This window comes from Lontra canadensis, unplaced genomic scaffold, assembly GCF_010015895.1.
Source record: "Lontra canadensis isolate GAN:19392208 unplaced genomic scaffold, GSC_riverotter_1.0 scaffold64, whole genome shotgun sequence".
In the NCBI taxonomy this organism is placed as follows: domain Eukaryota; kingdom Metazoa; phylum Chordata; class Mammalia; order Carnivora; family Mustelidae; genus Lontra; species Lontra canadensis.
Window position 1 is genome coordinate 1,795,366 of NW_022631058.1, and position 16,710 is coordinate 1,812,075.

At 36.4% G+C, this 16,710-nt stretch overlaps 1 protein-coding gene and 1 long non-coding RNA gene across 10 annotated transcripts in view; one reads left to right on the plus strand and one right to left on the minus strand.

The window, feature by feature from the left end:
• CEP128 (centrosomal protein 128) overlaps positions 1–16,710 on the minus strand; it is a 391,529-nt gene that overhangs the window by 21,328 nt on the left and 353,491 nt on the right. For 6 of the 9 annotated variants that reach the window (XM_032878540.1, XM_032878542.1, XM_032878539.1 and 3 more), the window contains 2 exons: positions 9,139–9,231; positions 2,157–2,234 (listed from right to left, as the gene is read on the minus strand). In XM_032878540.1, the coding sequence (XP_032734431.1) occupies positions 2,157–2,234; positions 9,139–9,231 (171 nt within the window). Of the gene's footprint in view, positions 1–2,156; positions 2,235–9,138; positions 9,232–16,710 lie in introns of those variants that run through there. The other 3 variants (XM_032878543.1, XM_032878545.1, XM_032878546.1) reach the window with 2 other exon arrangements.
• On the plus strand, positions 817–6,629 carry LOC116879916. The gene is made up of 3 exons (XR_004385127.1): positions 817–989; positions 3,264–3,350; positions 6,598–6,629. It is a non-coding gene; the product is annotated as an uncharacterized LOC116879916 (long non-coding RNA).

A 16,710-nucleotide genomic window follows, 5' to 3' on the forward strand; every position in this document is an offset into this window, starting at 1 on the left:
GAGTAGGAACTAGAGATAATGTTGCTCAAGCCCCTCATTCTAGGCATGAGGAAATACCAAATTTACTAAGTAGTTTTGTAACTACTTAGTAAAAGCTCAGATCAGAGCTTACGTCTTTGGGCTCTTGTTGACAGCATCTTGATTTTTAGAAAGTTTCAGAAGTTTGAAAAACATAATCTCATAATCTAAAGGCTTTATGCATTTTTATTTAAGGCTAGGTCTAGTTGTTTTCATTAAGTTGACTAAATAAGCTCCTTTTAATCATAGAGGGGACTTTAGAGTACATAGAGAGTAGGTTCCGAGCTAGAGGCGGTAAAGGCAAAGAAAATGGGCTTGTAGTTAATACATGGAACTAGATCCCAGTTCCAAACACTTTACATACTCCAAGCTTCCATTTCTTTGGCTGTAACAATGGGGGAAAATAGTGCCCATGAGTAGGGGGTCAGAGGATTGGAAAATAAATGTAATACAGGTTAGAACGTAGCTACTGCTCGCTGCATGCTAGTTGCGGAACACCTGCTAATGGACTTCTTTCCTTGAAAGCTAAAGGTTCCAATTTTAATGACTAATATTGGAAAGCACGATTACAAACTTTGAAAAATATTCTCCCTAAAAACACCACTAAACAGGCATCTTCATGTGTGTGTATATATAAGCTAGACTTGTAGGTAATCACCTAGCCCATATGATGAAAAAAAGTAAAACTTTTGGTATTAGGACTTATAAATTGAGAACTTATAAATTGCACTTATGAATATTCTGTTCAATGTAGACCCCTGGAGAAAAAGTGATCTGTCACTGGAGGTTAAATTTTTTTTTTATGCTGGTATAAGGGAGACATCTGTTTTTCAGTAGCAAATGCCACCTGTTTCCAATACCTTCTCTTGTCTGCACTTCCTTCCCTTAGATGACTTGTTAGCTACAGAGAAAAATGTGGAAGGGATATGGGAGTAACATACTGCCTGCTATCCACATTGGGTAACAGAAGGGTGAGTTAAAATCATCTCTCTTTGGACACTGGTTTCATAATCCTTTGATAGGGATTTAGACTGCAAATATGTAATCAAATCATGAGAAAGAATCGAAACTTTAGCAAAATGTACTAGAAACACTTTGTTTGTTCTATCTGCGATAGCCTCGATTTCTGGATGTGTCAGCTCAACCCTGGATCCTGTTCAATAATGTTTAGTTACCGAACTATGCAAATATGCTTAGTGAAAGGTGACTTTAAGATAGCCTAGATCTTGAGAGCCATATTCTGTCAGTGCCTCTGATAATCAATATGGCATAATCAGGCTATATTTCCTACTCATTAGATTCTCAAATAATATGTTAGATTTAAACAAAACCTAAATGTAACACAAGTTACATTTTAAAGCCAATATGAAATAAGGGGTTCATGGTTTTCAAAGTATACTCTCACCATTGCTAGGTTCAGCCACATGGGACCAAAGTATTATAAATCACTACAATTGCCCATTATCTATGCATACCTAAAGGGATATGCAAGGTATTCTCTAGCCTGAACCTTGTCCGGCAGGACTGGAGGCAGAATTATTTGTTTTACATGTCTCCTCTTCGAGAACTTCAAAGAAGTTACAGTAGTTATGTCCACACATGTAATTAATTTCCTTGATAATGAAATGATTTGTGGTTTGAGTTCTATCGATAAATGGCATGGGATATAAAATCTAAAACTCTGTGGATTTGAATTCAAATATCATAGTATAGAGATAACCTGTGTACTATCATATCTCTAAAACAAACAGTACTCTGAAAATTTGTAATTAAAGAAAGAAGATAGTCCATAAATTAAAACTGCTTGTCAAAAAAGTTACCTTCTGTCAATATAATGTATAACCTCTTTTAAATCTAAGGTGTTTCTAAATTAAAGTTAAAGCTTTAGGAAGCCAAATGAGCTTCTAGTGTGAGGATAAAAGTCTCTAATTTCCTCTACTATGGTAATACGTAAGTTCCAGTATTTTCAATCTTGACTTAACAAATATCAATAAACTCTGATAAGATGGAATATTAAGAGTCTCCAATACTTTCTTGGTTCTTCCTCCCTCCCTACAACCTTCTTTGCACATCAGGAAGATGTCAAATGTTCTCACTCAAATAGGAATACTGAAAGAGACAAGCCAACTTTTTCTCACTCTCAGGTCTTTGAAATCTTCCAGTAAGCTCAGTTTCTCAGGCACAGACTCCAGATGGTCCAAGGCCACGCGCGTACTCTGAAAAAGAAAACATACGGCAGCCAAACATTATAAAAAATTGATCAGTACTCTCAGAATCCAAGTACTAAAAATCAGTTGTACCATGGTTAGAAGCAGTTCAATCTATAGATTTAGACAGTAAAATAAGAACAGATATCATAGTATTTCTGAGATAAATACATATTTTTTAAATCAGGAGAATTATTTCCTTTCATGGAGCTTATGAGATGCATTTGTAAAACTGCCTCAGATATAAAAACTCTTCCTGGATAATTACTTTCAACTGATATGCTATGAAAGTTTCTATAGAGCATTTCATATTAATATTAATTTACAAGCCTGCTTCAGTGAATATCAGAAAGAAAGCACAAAATATATTGAGAAACAGATGAATTTGAAGTTACTTCTCTATGGAATATATTAGAGATCTCCCCATGTTGCCATTATACAGAAGAAAAGAGTTCCCAACCATTATTTTACTTAAAAAAGAAAAAGAGGTTCTCATAAAATTTGGGAGAAATATCTGAAATTAAATATTTATAAGAGGGACACAAAATCCTATTGATTATAAATAAAAAACTTAGTCTTTAATTAGCTTTGATTACACCCACCAATATAAACATTAACAGGGAATGATCTAAACATTATTTTAAAGGCAATATGAACCAAGAAGTGGTAGAATAACCTTGAGACCGAGGATATATCCTAGGCATCTCCATATTCTTAGTCCTGTCACAGGCCCAGCACATCAATGTATTCGTAGTCAACAGATACTAGCTTTTAAATTTAAAACGAATTGCAATTATTCAATGAAATAAACCACAAGTCCTGTGGCTGGTGCACAGGAAGAAAGTAAAGTGTCTTGTGATAACCTGGACCTAAGTTTGCACAGTGTTGTTGAGAAGTTAGTGGCCACCCAATAGTCCATATGCTGCTCCCCTACATCTCCCATGTGTTGTTCTGAACAACACACAATGAGTGCAAGTGACAGGTCTCACTTATAAGCTTAGTCAGTTAAGACCCTATGTGTTCCCGCTTCCATCCCAGCCCCTGCTATGAGGACCTGGGAGGCCACGTGCTTCAGATGGCAGAGCTACAAGAGAGAGGAGAGCTGTCGGCCATATTGGACATCATGTGAGTGAGACATCAACCTCTGTTGTGTTTAGCCATGAGATCTCAGGGTTTATTAGTTATTACACAGAATAAATGCCTTAATTATTAAAAAATAATGCCAGAGAATTACATAAATTGTAGGTTAATCTTTTTTTGGTGGGAGGAGGCTCCAAAGTATGAGTACATGAGGATTTTTTCCTCAGAGGAAGTTCAGTTTTTCTGGAACCAGACAGGGTTAGGAACTGATGTTACCTCATTTGGTATGCCCACTTACCCTTAATCTTCCTATTTTAAATCCTCTGTCTCACTCTAGTGTTGTGGTCTCCCTTCACTTCCAATCCGAGCTTCTCCAGAACATACATGTATGTCTCTGCAGGGTTTGTTTTGGGGTGGGGACGGAGACAGAGAGTTGAGGGTCTAGCTCCTCCTTGCAGACATTTTCAATATACTCATTTCCACCCTCTCCTTCTGGAGTAAATGGTACATCCAATTCAAAAATCTCTCTCAAAGTCTGCAGGGTGAAAGATATTTGCTTTCTGTTGGTATCCCCTTGACAGGTGCCTGCATTTTTCCTTCTCTGCTTTGAATCATTTTACCATTTCTCTAACAGGATTCTCCAACATGGGAGTTATACATGTCTTCTAGTTGTCAATGCATAAATGAGTGTTTCTCTTTCTTCATATTCTTTTCTAATGTGATTTTTAAGACAGCAGAAACACTCTAACTTCACCATTTTGAAATTGGAAGTCATATGTCCTATTTCTTCAAGTTCATAAAAATCTTCCTTTTCTAGTTCCATTTAAAGGCTTTAGTATTTTCTTCCTTCTGTTTAACATTTATATGCTTGTTAGTTTTTTCTTTTTGCCGCATGTGCTCACTTAAACACCCATGCATTTTAAATGGCTTCATTTAATTTTTTCATGTGTAGGAAAGATTCATCAAAATGACAAGTTTCTTAATATAGGCTCCAACATGTAGGTTTAGGAGAGCAAGTAATTTTAGCCACCATGTGTGCTATATTCATCAATAGTAAAATTAATAGATCTCCTCAATAATTATATTGGCCCTTTAACAATAAAATACAAATCCATGCTGTGGGGATTTTAAAGCAAATTTTTTTTTGTATCAAAAAATATCTTCGTAAACAATGATTGCAAATAGACTTGCAATTTGGAAACTATTTCCCTTTTTTTAGTCCCATAAATTTTCTCATTCAGAAGTGACCCTCTGAACTAGGGAGCAGTATGTTAAACTCATTTTGTTCTTAAAATAAGCACATGATTTCTTTCCCTACTATAAAATTCAGCATGTTATGCAAATATTTTTGTTTAAAATTTTCAATCAACCAGGTGACTGCATGAAGAAATTTTTTTCTTGCATATTTTCACATACTAGTTTATTTTGACTATTTGATAGTTTTTGGATGCATATTCAAAATGGCTATATATATATTTTTTGCGTGAACCTTAAAAAACTCCTTGGCTCTTACTTTCTTAAGTACAGCTATTTTTCTACTCTCCACTCCCACCCCCTACGTCTCCATTAATATATTTAAACTTTTTCATCATCTATTTTGGTTGTGGCTTACTTTGTATTCCTTTTATGTGTTGTTTCTAAGCATCTTCCTTAATATCAGAAATAGTTTCTGGTTCACATGACTTTCCCTTCATCCTTACAGTCTTGTCAATCAGGTAACACCAAATGTATATCTAGATACCACAGAAAGATCCACAAGATAGAGATGGCACAGGAGCTTTTAACTCATGGGGGAGAGGGATGAGGGAGAAGTATGCCTATGCAGAAGATGTAAGAATTACAGAAAGAAAAAATTCATTGCATTTATTTTAAAGAAATTACGTATACAGATCCTGAGATTTTTAAGGCCTCGGCAACAGTAAGATATGAAATAATGAAAATAATGAGTCCAGCAGGCCTGCAGGCATCTCACATCTCATAATTTCATGAGTAAGTGATATTTGGGGGAACATATTTATTTTCTGACTGTCGTGGTCTCTCTGTATGCATGTGAGTGTGCTTAAAACCACCACTTCTGCATATAGACTTAAGAGTATGCATATACATGTTCTTTTTTTTTTTTTTTTTTTTAAGTAACGTGAGCTGCTCTGAGGTTCTATGATTAGAGTCTGGTCACATTACATGTCACTTCAAGTTCACTTTTCCCCAAAAGCTAACAGTGCTAGAAAAATGGAACCATTAGTAGATGAATAATCTGAATAAGGAACTTACTGGTTTTCCAGTGCCATAAGGACCCATATAGTATGTTAGTTCCTAGGGCAAAATACCTCATGCAGAGTCAGGGAAACTTTCTTTTTTTTAAGTTGGTTAATTTTTTCTGCCTCACCCAGTCTAATGCTTTAAAGGGCACAGACAAGTCCCTACTACTAGACTTAAGGGAATAATCTCTCCAGTTATTCAGTAATGGCACCAAATGACAGGTGCTTAACCTGTCTTTAATTTTCTTGGGTGAATTTTCTAGAAGAACTAAATGAGACATTCACAAAAGGTTTTAAAGATGGTTTCTCTTTTGAAAATATTATAAGATACTAAATTTCATATCAAAATTGAAAACAAAGAAAAATTCACAATTAAGAACCCACTTAATAAAGGACCAATACTTTGTGTAGTAACACTTGGTTTATCTCAGAGGCTTAAGGAGCTGGACTCCCACTGAGCTAAGAGCAGTGACAAAGCAAATGATCAACTGCTCCTAGCACCATAATGAAAGACCGAACCATAAAAATGTAACTCCATTTTGAATATACTTAATCCTCACACCATGATATGCTGTTATATGTGTTATTCCCCATGACACAGATGAAGCAACTGAGAACCAAAGTGTAACGTCAGTCTGGTGGTGGCAAATTTGGAATACGAATCCAAGCAATTAGAATGCAGAAATGGCAGTGTTCTTACTACGGTAATACTCTGATGGTAAATCCCCAGAAGCTGTAACAGTGTTTGATGTAAATTCCTAACCTTACCTATCAACTTTTGGCATCTAGAACTTTGGAGATATGTCCCTGATAGGCATATTTATGGAAGAGGAGTCTCAAGATGGATGCAGGAAGCAGTCCAACTGGCCAGTGCTGAAAAGTGTGTGCTCAAGACCATGCATCCAAGCACATGTGAGCTCAGGAGGGCTCAGGATTTTCCATCTTTTGCTTTGAGGAAGTTAGGTATGAGATTCAGTTTTATGATGCTCACTAACACACCCTTTTCTTTTTCATAACATTTTGCAATAATGTAGCACACTATCCGGCCACAAGAGGTGCTTCCGTCATTGCTGGCTATAAAGACAAAGGCAGAGTTACCACTCTCTGATCCATCCACCAAATCTTGGCTTCTTTATTAAAAACTGAGAAGTGAAAAGTCTGTGGTTTCATTTATTTTCTCTAGATGAAGGCAAGATCAAATGGTAGAAACAAAAGTGAAATTCAGAAATCGTGTCCATTTGGCTCTGTGGCTTTTGCACCTACAGGCGGGTTTTGCTATCCATCTGTCTGAGAGAGCAAAGAATAAGCTGGCAATTTTCCTATTCCAAAATCTTCAACACACACCAAACTGCCATGTAGTCGAGCACTTTGTACTGGTCGGCGGTATATTTTTCCTTAGTTGTTCCTTTGTTTCAGACTCCAGGGAAATTGAATAATGAACGTAGTATGACAACATAAATAGCAGTGATTCGGAACTAGAAAGGGGCTTCATTGCAGTTGTTAGTTTCCTGTCTCCTGCAGAGAGAGCTTAAGAAACAGATTTAACCGAGGGTATACTTTGGTAAATATCCTTCTCTCTGTAAAAATGCACATGTGTTTATTTTCCTCGGAATGTATAACAACTAGCATTTTCTGAGAGTGCTGTTGCAATCATACCTTTTGAGGGTTAGATGATAAATGAAAAAAGGAGATGCTATATTTTTATTTTAAAAATAAGCATGTGCATTTTTGGCACTATACAGATGTTAAATAAACAAGGTTATGAAGCAGTTTATTTGGGTTCAAAAATGCAATTCTATTTCATTTGGAAAGAGATCCACTGCAAAACTTTCTTGACAAATGGCTAAAAGGTGGTAAGAGGACCTGAGTAAACAAATTTCAAGGGGAGGAAGGGTGAAATCATAAAAAGGATAGACTGTCTGCATTTTTACTTGTGGCGACTTGATCCAGCACAGCTCTATCGACTTCATAGGGCCCTCTTTTCATCCAAATTGTATCAGGAGCTCATTGAAACCAAACCGAACAGTAGCAGAGAATAGGCTGGCAAGTCATTCTGTGGCTGTACATCCTTCAAAGGGCCTCAGTGCTCAGAGTTGTGTGGATTTCTCAGAATACCAGAAGAGTCCTCTATTTCTAGATTGTGTACTTTCAGAGAGTTCTAAAAATCAGACACCCACTTAGATACAAGTGTTTATGTGTATCTTGGAGTAAGAGGGTAAATAAGGGTGTTACCTAAAAATACCAGTTCACGTGGCAATATGACATCAGTGACAGTATTTGAGCTAAAATCCAGAAGAATTTTTGTCAGCAACAAATTCTATGTCTTCATATAACAGCATTCTAGTCACAAGAAGAAGAGCTCCTTTAAAAAGCACACTTCTATAAAATTTGAGAACCGGTGGCATATCTTCGTTGAAAAACTTGAATAAAGAAGTTTTTCTAGATCTTTTCCAACTCTCATTCACAATAATATTTTTAAGTGAAGAACTATATGAAGCCTATAGAATTTGCCATTCCAGATTACTGCTTTCTAATTTTTTGGCATGACCAAATTATAAGTCATAATCAACCCATGATCTTATTTATTTAGATTAATAGGGGGAGGTTTTTTTTTTTTCCAATAATACCATAAATGAGTTGAAGGGAAGACAGAATGAATAAACAAATGTATCTCTTTCCCTTGAGGTCCCTGAGATTTCCTTCCTGTCCTTCCCTTGCCACTTCCTGATGTGAGGGAAAATCACATATGAAGACAAATGAAGACTAGGTTGGTGTTCTCTGTATGCCCTTACCACACTGGTCTACAGGCAGGAGGGTCTTGAGACCCACAATTTAATTTCTGTGACACCATTTTATTTCTTAAAATTGAAAATAAAATGTATTCCCAAGGCAAAGAATTTTAAGAACATCTGCCTCCAAGATACGACTGCATGTTAATCAGGGGCAAGCAGCATATGCAAAGACTTCCTGGAAGTGATGGAGTTTAGCCATTTCCACTAAAGTGGCAGGGAAAGAGACCATGCTTCTGATTCATTGGCCCCAGACACATATTTCACACTGGCAGATGAAGAACAGGTGAGGGGGAAGGCAGGCTGAACAGGAAATCAGCATTCCTGATTTGTGGATATGCATAGTTCTAGTAATATTACTTGTGTTTGTGGTTTCTGGAATATCATTCTTCCCTGCCCTTCTAAGCTTCAGTCTTTAATTTGCAAAATGGGGATAAATACTGATGATCTTTATTATCTCCTACCCACAGGGTAGCTGTTATTATTAAGTAAGAGCGTGAAGAGTGAATGTGAAAGCCTCAAATACTTTCCAAACAGCAGGTATTTTAAAAAGGCTGATTCTGTGAGGTACTGTCAACCCTGGTAATTCTCAAATGCAGAAGAGGTCAGTGACACTCTAAAATTTGTGACACTAATAAAAATCTGTCACAGAATTCGATGCAGAAACAAGACAAACTTAATTAAAACTATATCCAATATTTAGAAATACATTTGCTGTTCTGTAGACATTATCCAAAACACAAAAGTAATAGGAGTGTAATGGCACATAAATACTTTTATACATACTGTGCCCTCAGTGGAGAATGTTCCCTCCTGTTTCCTGATCTGGTTAAAACTCTTCCCCCCAATACTACGAACACTTTCAAGCATACTGGAAATCTGAAAGAAATTTACAAAGATCACCCATACACTTTTCATCTAGATTCTATTATTAACATTTCATTATATTTGCTTTAACACATATTAACCCATCTATCTATCCCTATGCATATCCACTAACCCAACTTATTTTTTGGATGCCTTACAAAGTAAATTATATACATCAGTACACTTTCCCCTATAGACTTTATCATGCATACCATTAGCTCCACTTGGATTTTTAATTTTTAAGTACAAAATTTATGTTCAATGAATCTTAAGTAAATCTTAAGTAAAATGGTTAAGTTTTATTATCCTTTATCACTTGCTTAGGGAATGCTCTCTCCCGCCTTTACTGAACCCATCAAACAAGCTCTCCACTGCACCCTGAGCCTTCCCTCTGCAACACTTACCAGAAATAAATCACATTTATTTGTGTGATTACCTGATTAATGGTCATGTTGACTCTGGGAAATAAGCATCAGAAGGGCAGGACATATTTGTCTTTACTCGCCACCATGCCCCTAGCACTCCACCCAGTACTTCCATAAAGGTGGTACTCAATAACTATTTCCTGAATGAATGAATGAATGAATGGGTCTCACTCAATGATGGAAAGGTTCTCATTCATTTATTCAATCTGCAAACATTTAGTGAATGCCTCCTCTATATTGGACACTCTTCTAGAGTGAGCTGAGGGAGCTCCCAACAAGATGAGGCCAAAGATGCCTCTGGGACAAGATCTTAAGAAGGGCTTTTTGGCCACAGTAAAGTTTTTTTATATTTAATTCCAAGTGAGATCGAAGGTCTTCTGAGGACCTTGAGCAGAGGAGGGATATGCTCTTATTTACAGCCTCAAGTAAATCCTTTGATGTTGTTTTCGGTTCACTAGTCCTTCACCCCCACACAGGAGCACTCCTGGTCTGGGGGGACTGTGAGAAGTTGAGACAGGCATCTCATTCCCAGGTTAGAGTCCTGCAGAGCAGCAAAAACTCTGAGACGCACCTCACGGGAACCTTCCATTTGGCCTCCATGAGAAATTTACTGACAAAATGTACCGTATCCCTAGAAAGTGACTGGTGTGTCATATCAAAAGCCCTTGATTTATCCAAAAACATACTTCGTGACTGTAAGCACTTGGAACTGTCCTAAATGTCCATAAAATAGATTCTCTAATAGTGTTGGATTATTTAGATTAATCGGATAACATTCTTATTGTGGTAGCCTTCTGTCTGAGGTGAGGCAGCAAGATACAGTGAAAAAAAAATCACTGATTAGAAATCAGAAGGTACAAGTTCTATCTCAGCTTTGCCATAACCAGTTGCATGAACTGGAAAAATCTCTTAACCCATGGGCTTCAGTTTCCCTATCAGGAAAAGGGGAAAATTGGATCTAAAAGTCTCTAGGAGACCTTCTGGCTATAGCTGCAGTCACTGTGGCTTTAACTTCTTTTCCACAGTAGGTTGGGGGTCTGATTTTTAAGCTTAAAAGGTTGGAAATAATGTAAAAAATAGTTTCAAAAAGAGAAAGTAAAATAAGGAGAAAATCACGTATGGGATTTTAGGAGTTATACATACCCAAGAACACCTGTGGGGTGGAAAAACCTTCACTCCTTTATAGCAGAAAGCAAAACTAATGATTACATAAGAAAAAGAGGAAGAAAGACATATTGATCTTCTTGGGTGTTTGCTCCACAAAAAACTCCAGATATTTACCATTTTGTGTTTTTAGAACAGATACTTCCAAAAGCAGGCAAAGAATTGCTTTTCATTTTTTTTTCCACTTTTTAACTGACCCGTGCACGTGTGTGTGTGTATACACACACATATTCATCTAAATACTGCTAATCAGCTTCCAGTTCTATTATCATGAATGTTACTCCATACTTTTGCTTTTGTCTGAAAACCTTCTGTGCAATCATGACTTTGCACATGAAGTCCATCCGTCTGAATGTTCTCCACACACTGCTTAAACTAGTTCACGGATTCTCCTTCTACAAGACTTGGCTTGGTCGCTACCTTCTCTAAGATGGCAGTTAAAAGCATGGGCTCTTGAGCTGGTCCGCCTGACCTGAAATCCTGCTTTAGTCACCTGCTAGCTTTATGTGTCTAGGGAAGTTCTCAGATCCCTCAGCCCTGGGACTCAGTATCCTCATTTATAAAAGGAATGATAGTAATACTCATAGTGTAGAAGTATTGTAAGGACCAAATATCTTGGCGGATATAAAGTACTTAGAGCAGGGAGGCACACTAGTAAGCACTCAGTAAGCACTAGCTATTGTTACAATGGAGATCCTAGTCTATTCTGTGAAAGGCTCCCCTAAAGTCTGGGTTAGGTGTCCATTCTCAGTGGTTCCTGTACACACATGTCTCATGTCCTGTGTCTAATACTTCCTAACTGTGTGCTTGTCTCTTTAAGTAGACAGCAAATGCCTTAAAGGCAGGACTGTATTTTTCCCTATATTTCTAGTATTAAGTACTTAGCATCACACACAATAGATCTTAGTTTTAGGGGAAGAAAAAAAAAACCTCAACACAAAGATCAATAAAGGCACAATTAGAACTCAGAAATATCGTGGAATGAGAATACACTACAGATTATTTTTAAAGGTAGAATTTAAAAAGCAACTGTTTTTGAGGCATAGAGAATGTTTCCAAACAGACTCAAAAGTAAAGAAATAACAACAAAAAACAGAACTGGAAAAAAATGAGGGACTTTAAAGTTGAGTTAAAAGGTATGGACAAGAGTTAGAGACAGAATGATAAGGAATAAGATCCTCTTGTGGACCTAAGAAGCTGAAGCAGGAAGCCTGTGATGTGGAGAGCACCCTCTTCCTGTGGATGAACTGTCAGGGGCTTAGCCACACAGGCCGTGATGGGGACACTGACACAGATACAGAGAAATGCTAATCATTTCCCTGAATATTGCAAAGCCCTTGTCCCAAGGCCTCCAGACATGCTAATGCAGGCAATCAAATACAGTCTCTTCTGTATTTAACATGGAACAGAGGATCCTGACATGGAACACTGATAAGGAATGATAATTGTTCTGGTTGAGGTAGGGTCCAGGCTAATTTACTTAAAAGCACCTTGGTGAGGTGAATATAATTAATCTTCTCTGTTCTCAAAATAAAGGGTTATTTTCTTTTTAAGAGATGTCTTGTGTTCTCAAAGAGAATGACAAAACAAATTAATCATTTTCCATTACTCCAAACACAGCACTTGGATTTTGAAAGAGCATGTGAACAGTTAATCCCCTATATGGATGAGTTTCTGGTGACAGGCAGATCAGATCTAAATAGAAATCAGGCAAGGTATTTTATTTTTATCATGGTGGATTTGAGACTTAATTCAAAAATAACTGAGATCAACCCTGCCTATACTTTTAAAGTTTGCTTTCATAATTAATCCTTTTTTGAACACTTAGAAACACTCTTTTGGATCTTGTACAAAGCATTCCCCTGGCCGACTGCTGCCAAAGCAGACAGAAGCAGAGACTATCTAGAATATTTTAAAACCATTGAAAATTCAACTGAACTATCTCTTAAGGAATCCCAACTGGCAGGCCATACTTAGTTGAAAGTAGCAATAATGACATTAGAGCAATACATTTTGGCAGAGAGCTTACCTAAATAACTAATGTTGAAGGTGAGCTTTAAGTAATTGAGATGCTCTGTTAAGCTATGTCTTGAATGGTAAACAGAGGGTAAGAGGGCACTGATGGACTATATGTGAACAAAAGTATATATTTTTAACTAAAGCCAGTCCGTTTCTAAATTTTCTGCCATTGGCTGAGAAAGATGGACTACGAAAGCCAGTGGGCATAAATCAGCTGACGATATGATTTGGTGGGCAAATTCATCTGACATTTGCCATAACCAATTGTTTTCCTGAAATTTAAATTGCTAGAAAGTTTTTTTTTTCCTTTTTCCAAATGAAAGCCATGCATTCATTTAACTGGACAACAATGAAGCTTTGTGGCCTCGTGGTTAGTATGAAAAGGAGTTGGTCCTGCCAAAACAATTTGAAATTTTGAACTTAGACTCCCTCCCCCCACTTCATTTTAATATACTCAACTAAAAGGAACAAGTTCTGCAGCTTCTACTGGATACATTTTAAAAAACTAAAAATCAGAAGTGGCCAAAACCACATGACTTTGGACATTTAAAGGATGTTATGAAAACTCTAGAGGACATGCAAGACTCTGGAAATTACACAGGAATTCACAGCATTTACTATACAGAAACTAGGTGAAACATCAGTCAATCTTCCCTTTATGCAACAAGAATTATTAAGCACTTCCTATGTGCAGATCAAACTATACAACAAACATCACTACATCAGCTTCACTCTGCTAAAGCTGCCCAGATTGAGGTCAATCATATTCTTTTGGTTCCTGAATGAAAGTAAGTTATCAGGGCAATAAAGAGAAATATGTATGTTGATTGCACTGTAATATTTCATTAACTGACTTTTTTCACCATTAAACTGGGAAATTTTAAGTATAGTGATTAAACCTTGGTATTCTTTGGATCTATGGTGTTAATACATAACCGCTACTCGATAAATACTTATTGAAGCTGGTACTACAGTTGCTTCTCATCCATCCGGTAACTATACACGTGCAATGATATTTTTAAAATACGCTAATGTAAAAGATAATTTATATTCAATTTGGGAATGATCTCATATGCTCTTGAGTGAAAATGGGTGTGCCAGGAGTTCTGGGATATACTCTAAAAGAAATAGTAAAGTTGGAACAATAAACCATATTATGTGAGAAAAGTACTCAACTTTTTCTTTGAGGATTCTTGCTCTATCTACATTTTCATGGGATATACTAGGACAGGATACCCTTGAGAAGTACCAGTCAGAAAGACCAAATCTGAAGTACTTTATATTGCTTTATACTGCCATTACTTTGGTTGGAGGCCAAATCATCAACTTTGGTTGGAGGCCAAAGGGAGACCTTTGTTCTGTATTTCTAAAAAGGTTGCAGCCATGGATACTTATCACAAAATCATGCAGAACACTACTTTAAATATAAATATGTTCTCTCTCTCTCAAACTTAGAGGGAATCCACTGATTTAAAGGAACTTTCTGGAGATGCAAACAGGATACCTATTGATAATGAATCAAGTGGATCAAATTTACTGTAATATCATTTAAATTCAGCTGCAATTTGCACACTGTGGGAACCACAGAAGATTCATTTGTAACAAAAACAAACAAACAAACAAACAAAAATAAGGGAATACAAAATGGCACTTTAATCCCAGATCCTGGAATATAACAACGTACTTCTGCTTAATCTTTAGTGTATTAGAAAACTTAGTCATTGCCATTTACTCTGGTCCAATGGGTGAAGTTTAAAAAAAAATCTTTTGGTTATATGATAAATAATTTAGAGAATGACAGTAAAGAAAACTTTATTAGAAATTTTAGTAAGAATTTAAGTATATTATATATTTTCTAGTTTTAAGGTATTAATGCAACTGACTTCTGATGAACTATCATTCATAAGTCTGGAAAATACCCATCTTATAAGTATTGATTTCATATTTCAAATATATTTCTAATGAGTCTAAGTTTACCATTACTTCTGGCTCATTATTCTTGCATTTGCACCTTCAAAACACAATACTTCCAAAAATACAATAGCTCTTAACTGTCTTAAATTGATGAAGCTATCTTTTCACTATGTAATTGTAAATTTTTCATTTTTTAGATTGTTAAGCATCAATTAGTATGGTAAGTCCATCAAAAGTTTTCTTTTTTGTATCATCTTCTCCTTCTAATCACATCTTTATATAACTTGCTTTCAACATCTGCCCACTTATGAGCCATATAAAGTAAATTTTGGTGAACAAACATAAATTGAAAGAGTACTGAATATATTCTTTCAGCAGAATGGAGTGGTTCAGGTTCTTACTGCAAAATACTGCATAATAAAGTCCTTCTTGTTGGATAACTAACTAGATGAGACTACCCTATTTCCTTTTTGCCCTTAGAAATATATTGTTCATTTATCGATTCTTCAGTTTGCAAAATTCATCTACTATATTATCATTTGAAGACTCATAATCTGACTTTTTGCTTATATAATCAATTTCACCATCTTCATTAGTTTCTAGAGTGCTGCTGTCTGTCTCTTTATATTCATCTTCTGATTCATCTAATAACTGTGAAATGTCTTCCTCTGTCAGTTTCCTTCTCTTTGTCATTATGCGAGAAAATGAGAAAGTCTGAATTCTCAACCTCCATTCAATAAAATTAATAATAATAATGAAAAACACTACAAAGCTTCTTCTTGAAAAGGAATAGAACACTTAGGAGGTACTTCTCCATGACGCTGCTACGTGTCTTGGGTAGCTGTATTCCAGAATAGCTTTACAAGGATGTTTGTATAGCAAATAGAGATAGTGTCTCCCTCTGGTACAAAGGTTGCGTGAGCTTTCTTGTAGCTCTCTTTATAAGACTGGGGGTTGCATAACCTCAGGGTTCCTCAGCTATAACACAAATTCACTCCACGTGCAACAACCACCTAGACCCATGCCCGTTGCCCTTATGGGACTTGAGAAGCAAAGGAAAGATGCAAACATATATGTAGGTCATGGGGCCTGCTGTGCCATGAGTAATAAAGTCTTTTGTCTTGTGTCCTCTTACAGTATCTATCAAAGTGTGTCAGGATAACATGGTAAAGTGTAGGTAGGGTAAAATATTTTCATTTCTTGATAGACTTTGGACAACACAGTAAGAAAACTGAAACATTATATAATAGTAAGGATTTAGTTCTACTTATTGCAAATCCTGTATGATTCCATTATTCCTCCACTTTCATGTTATTTTAGTTTTTCCTAGCATAGTTGGGAATAACTGATGAATAACAATAAAATAATTCCTAGGATGGTGAAACAGGAAAACATTTCAAGAAAATAAGCTCACCAAGATCCATTATGTATCTTAGATTTACAACATGGTACAACAGACCCATGTGGTATCTGCAGGACAGAATCAGTTTTTTCTCTGTTAAAAGTGAGGAAAATTTCTCTTTATTCTTTGGAAGATATTTTAAAAAAAGTAACAGTAAAAACAATGACAAAAAAATCAATCCTTACCAAAAGGAATGGAAAGACAAGACTGGGTCCATTTGGTATAGTGAAGGTTAAATCACCATTTTAAAGCTCTCTACTTTTTATCATCACCTCTCAGAATACCCTTTATCCATTTAGTGCCAAATTTCTCTTCCTTTAGTCTTCCTAAACTGCTCTGGAGATGGGGAGGGGGGTACTGATAGGAAGTCTGACAATTCATGAAGCACGTGTATAGCGCTGCTTTGTGAGAAGGCTTGCTTTCCACTCAGTTCGGCACATGGAGCAGATGTTGAATGGAGAAGTGGCTTAAAGGTAATGAGTATGATGCTACCAAGGGGACTGACACAAAGGTATTATGAGGAGAAAGAAGAAGAAATGAGGAAGGCAGATAACCGATATAACCTTA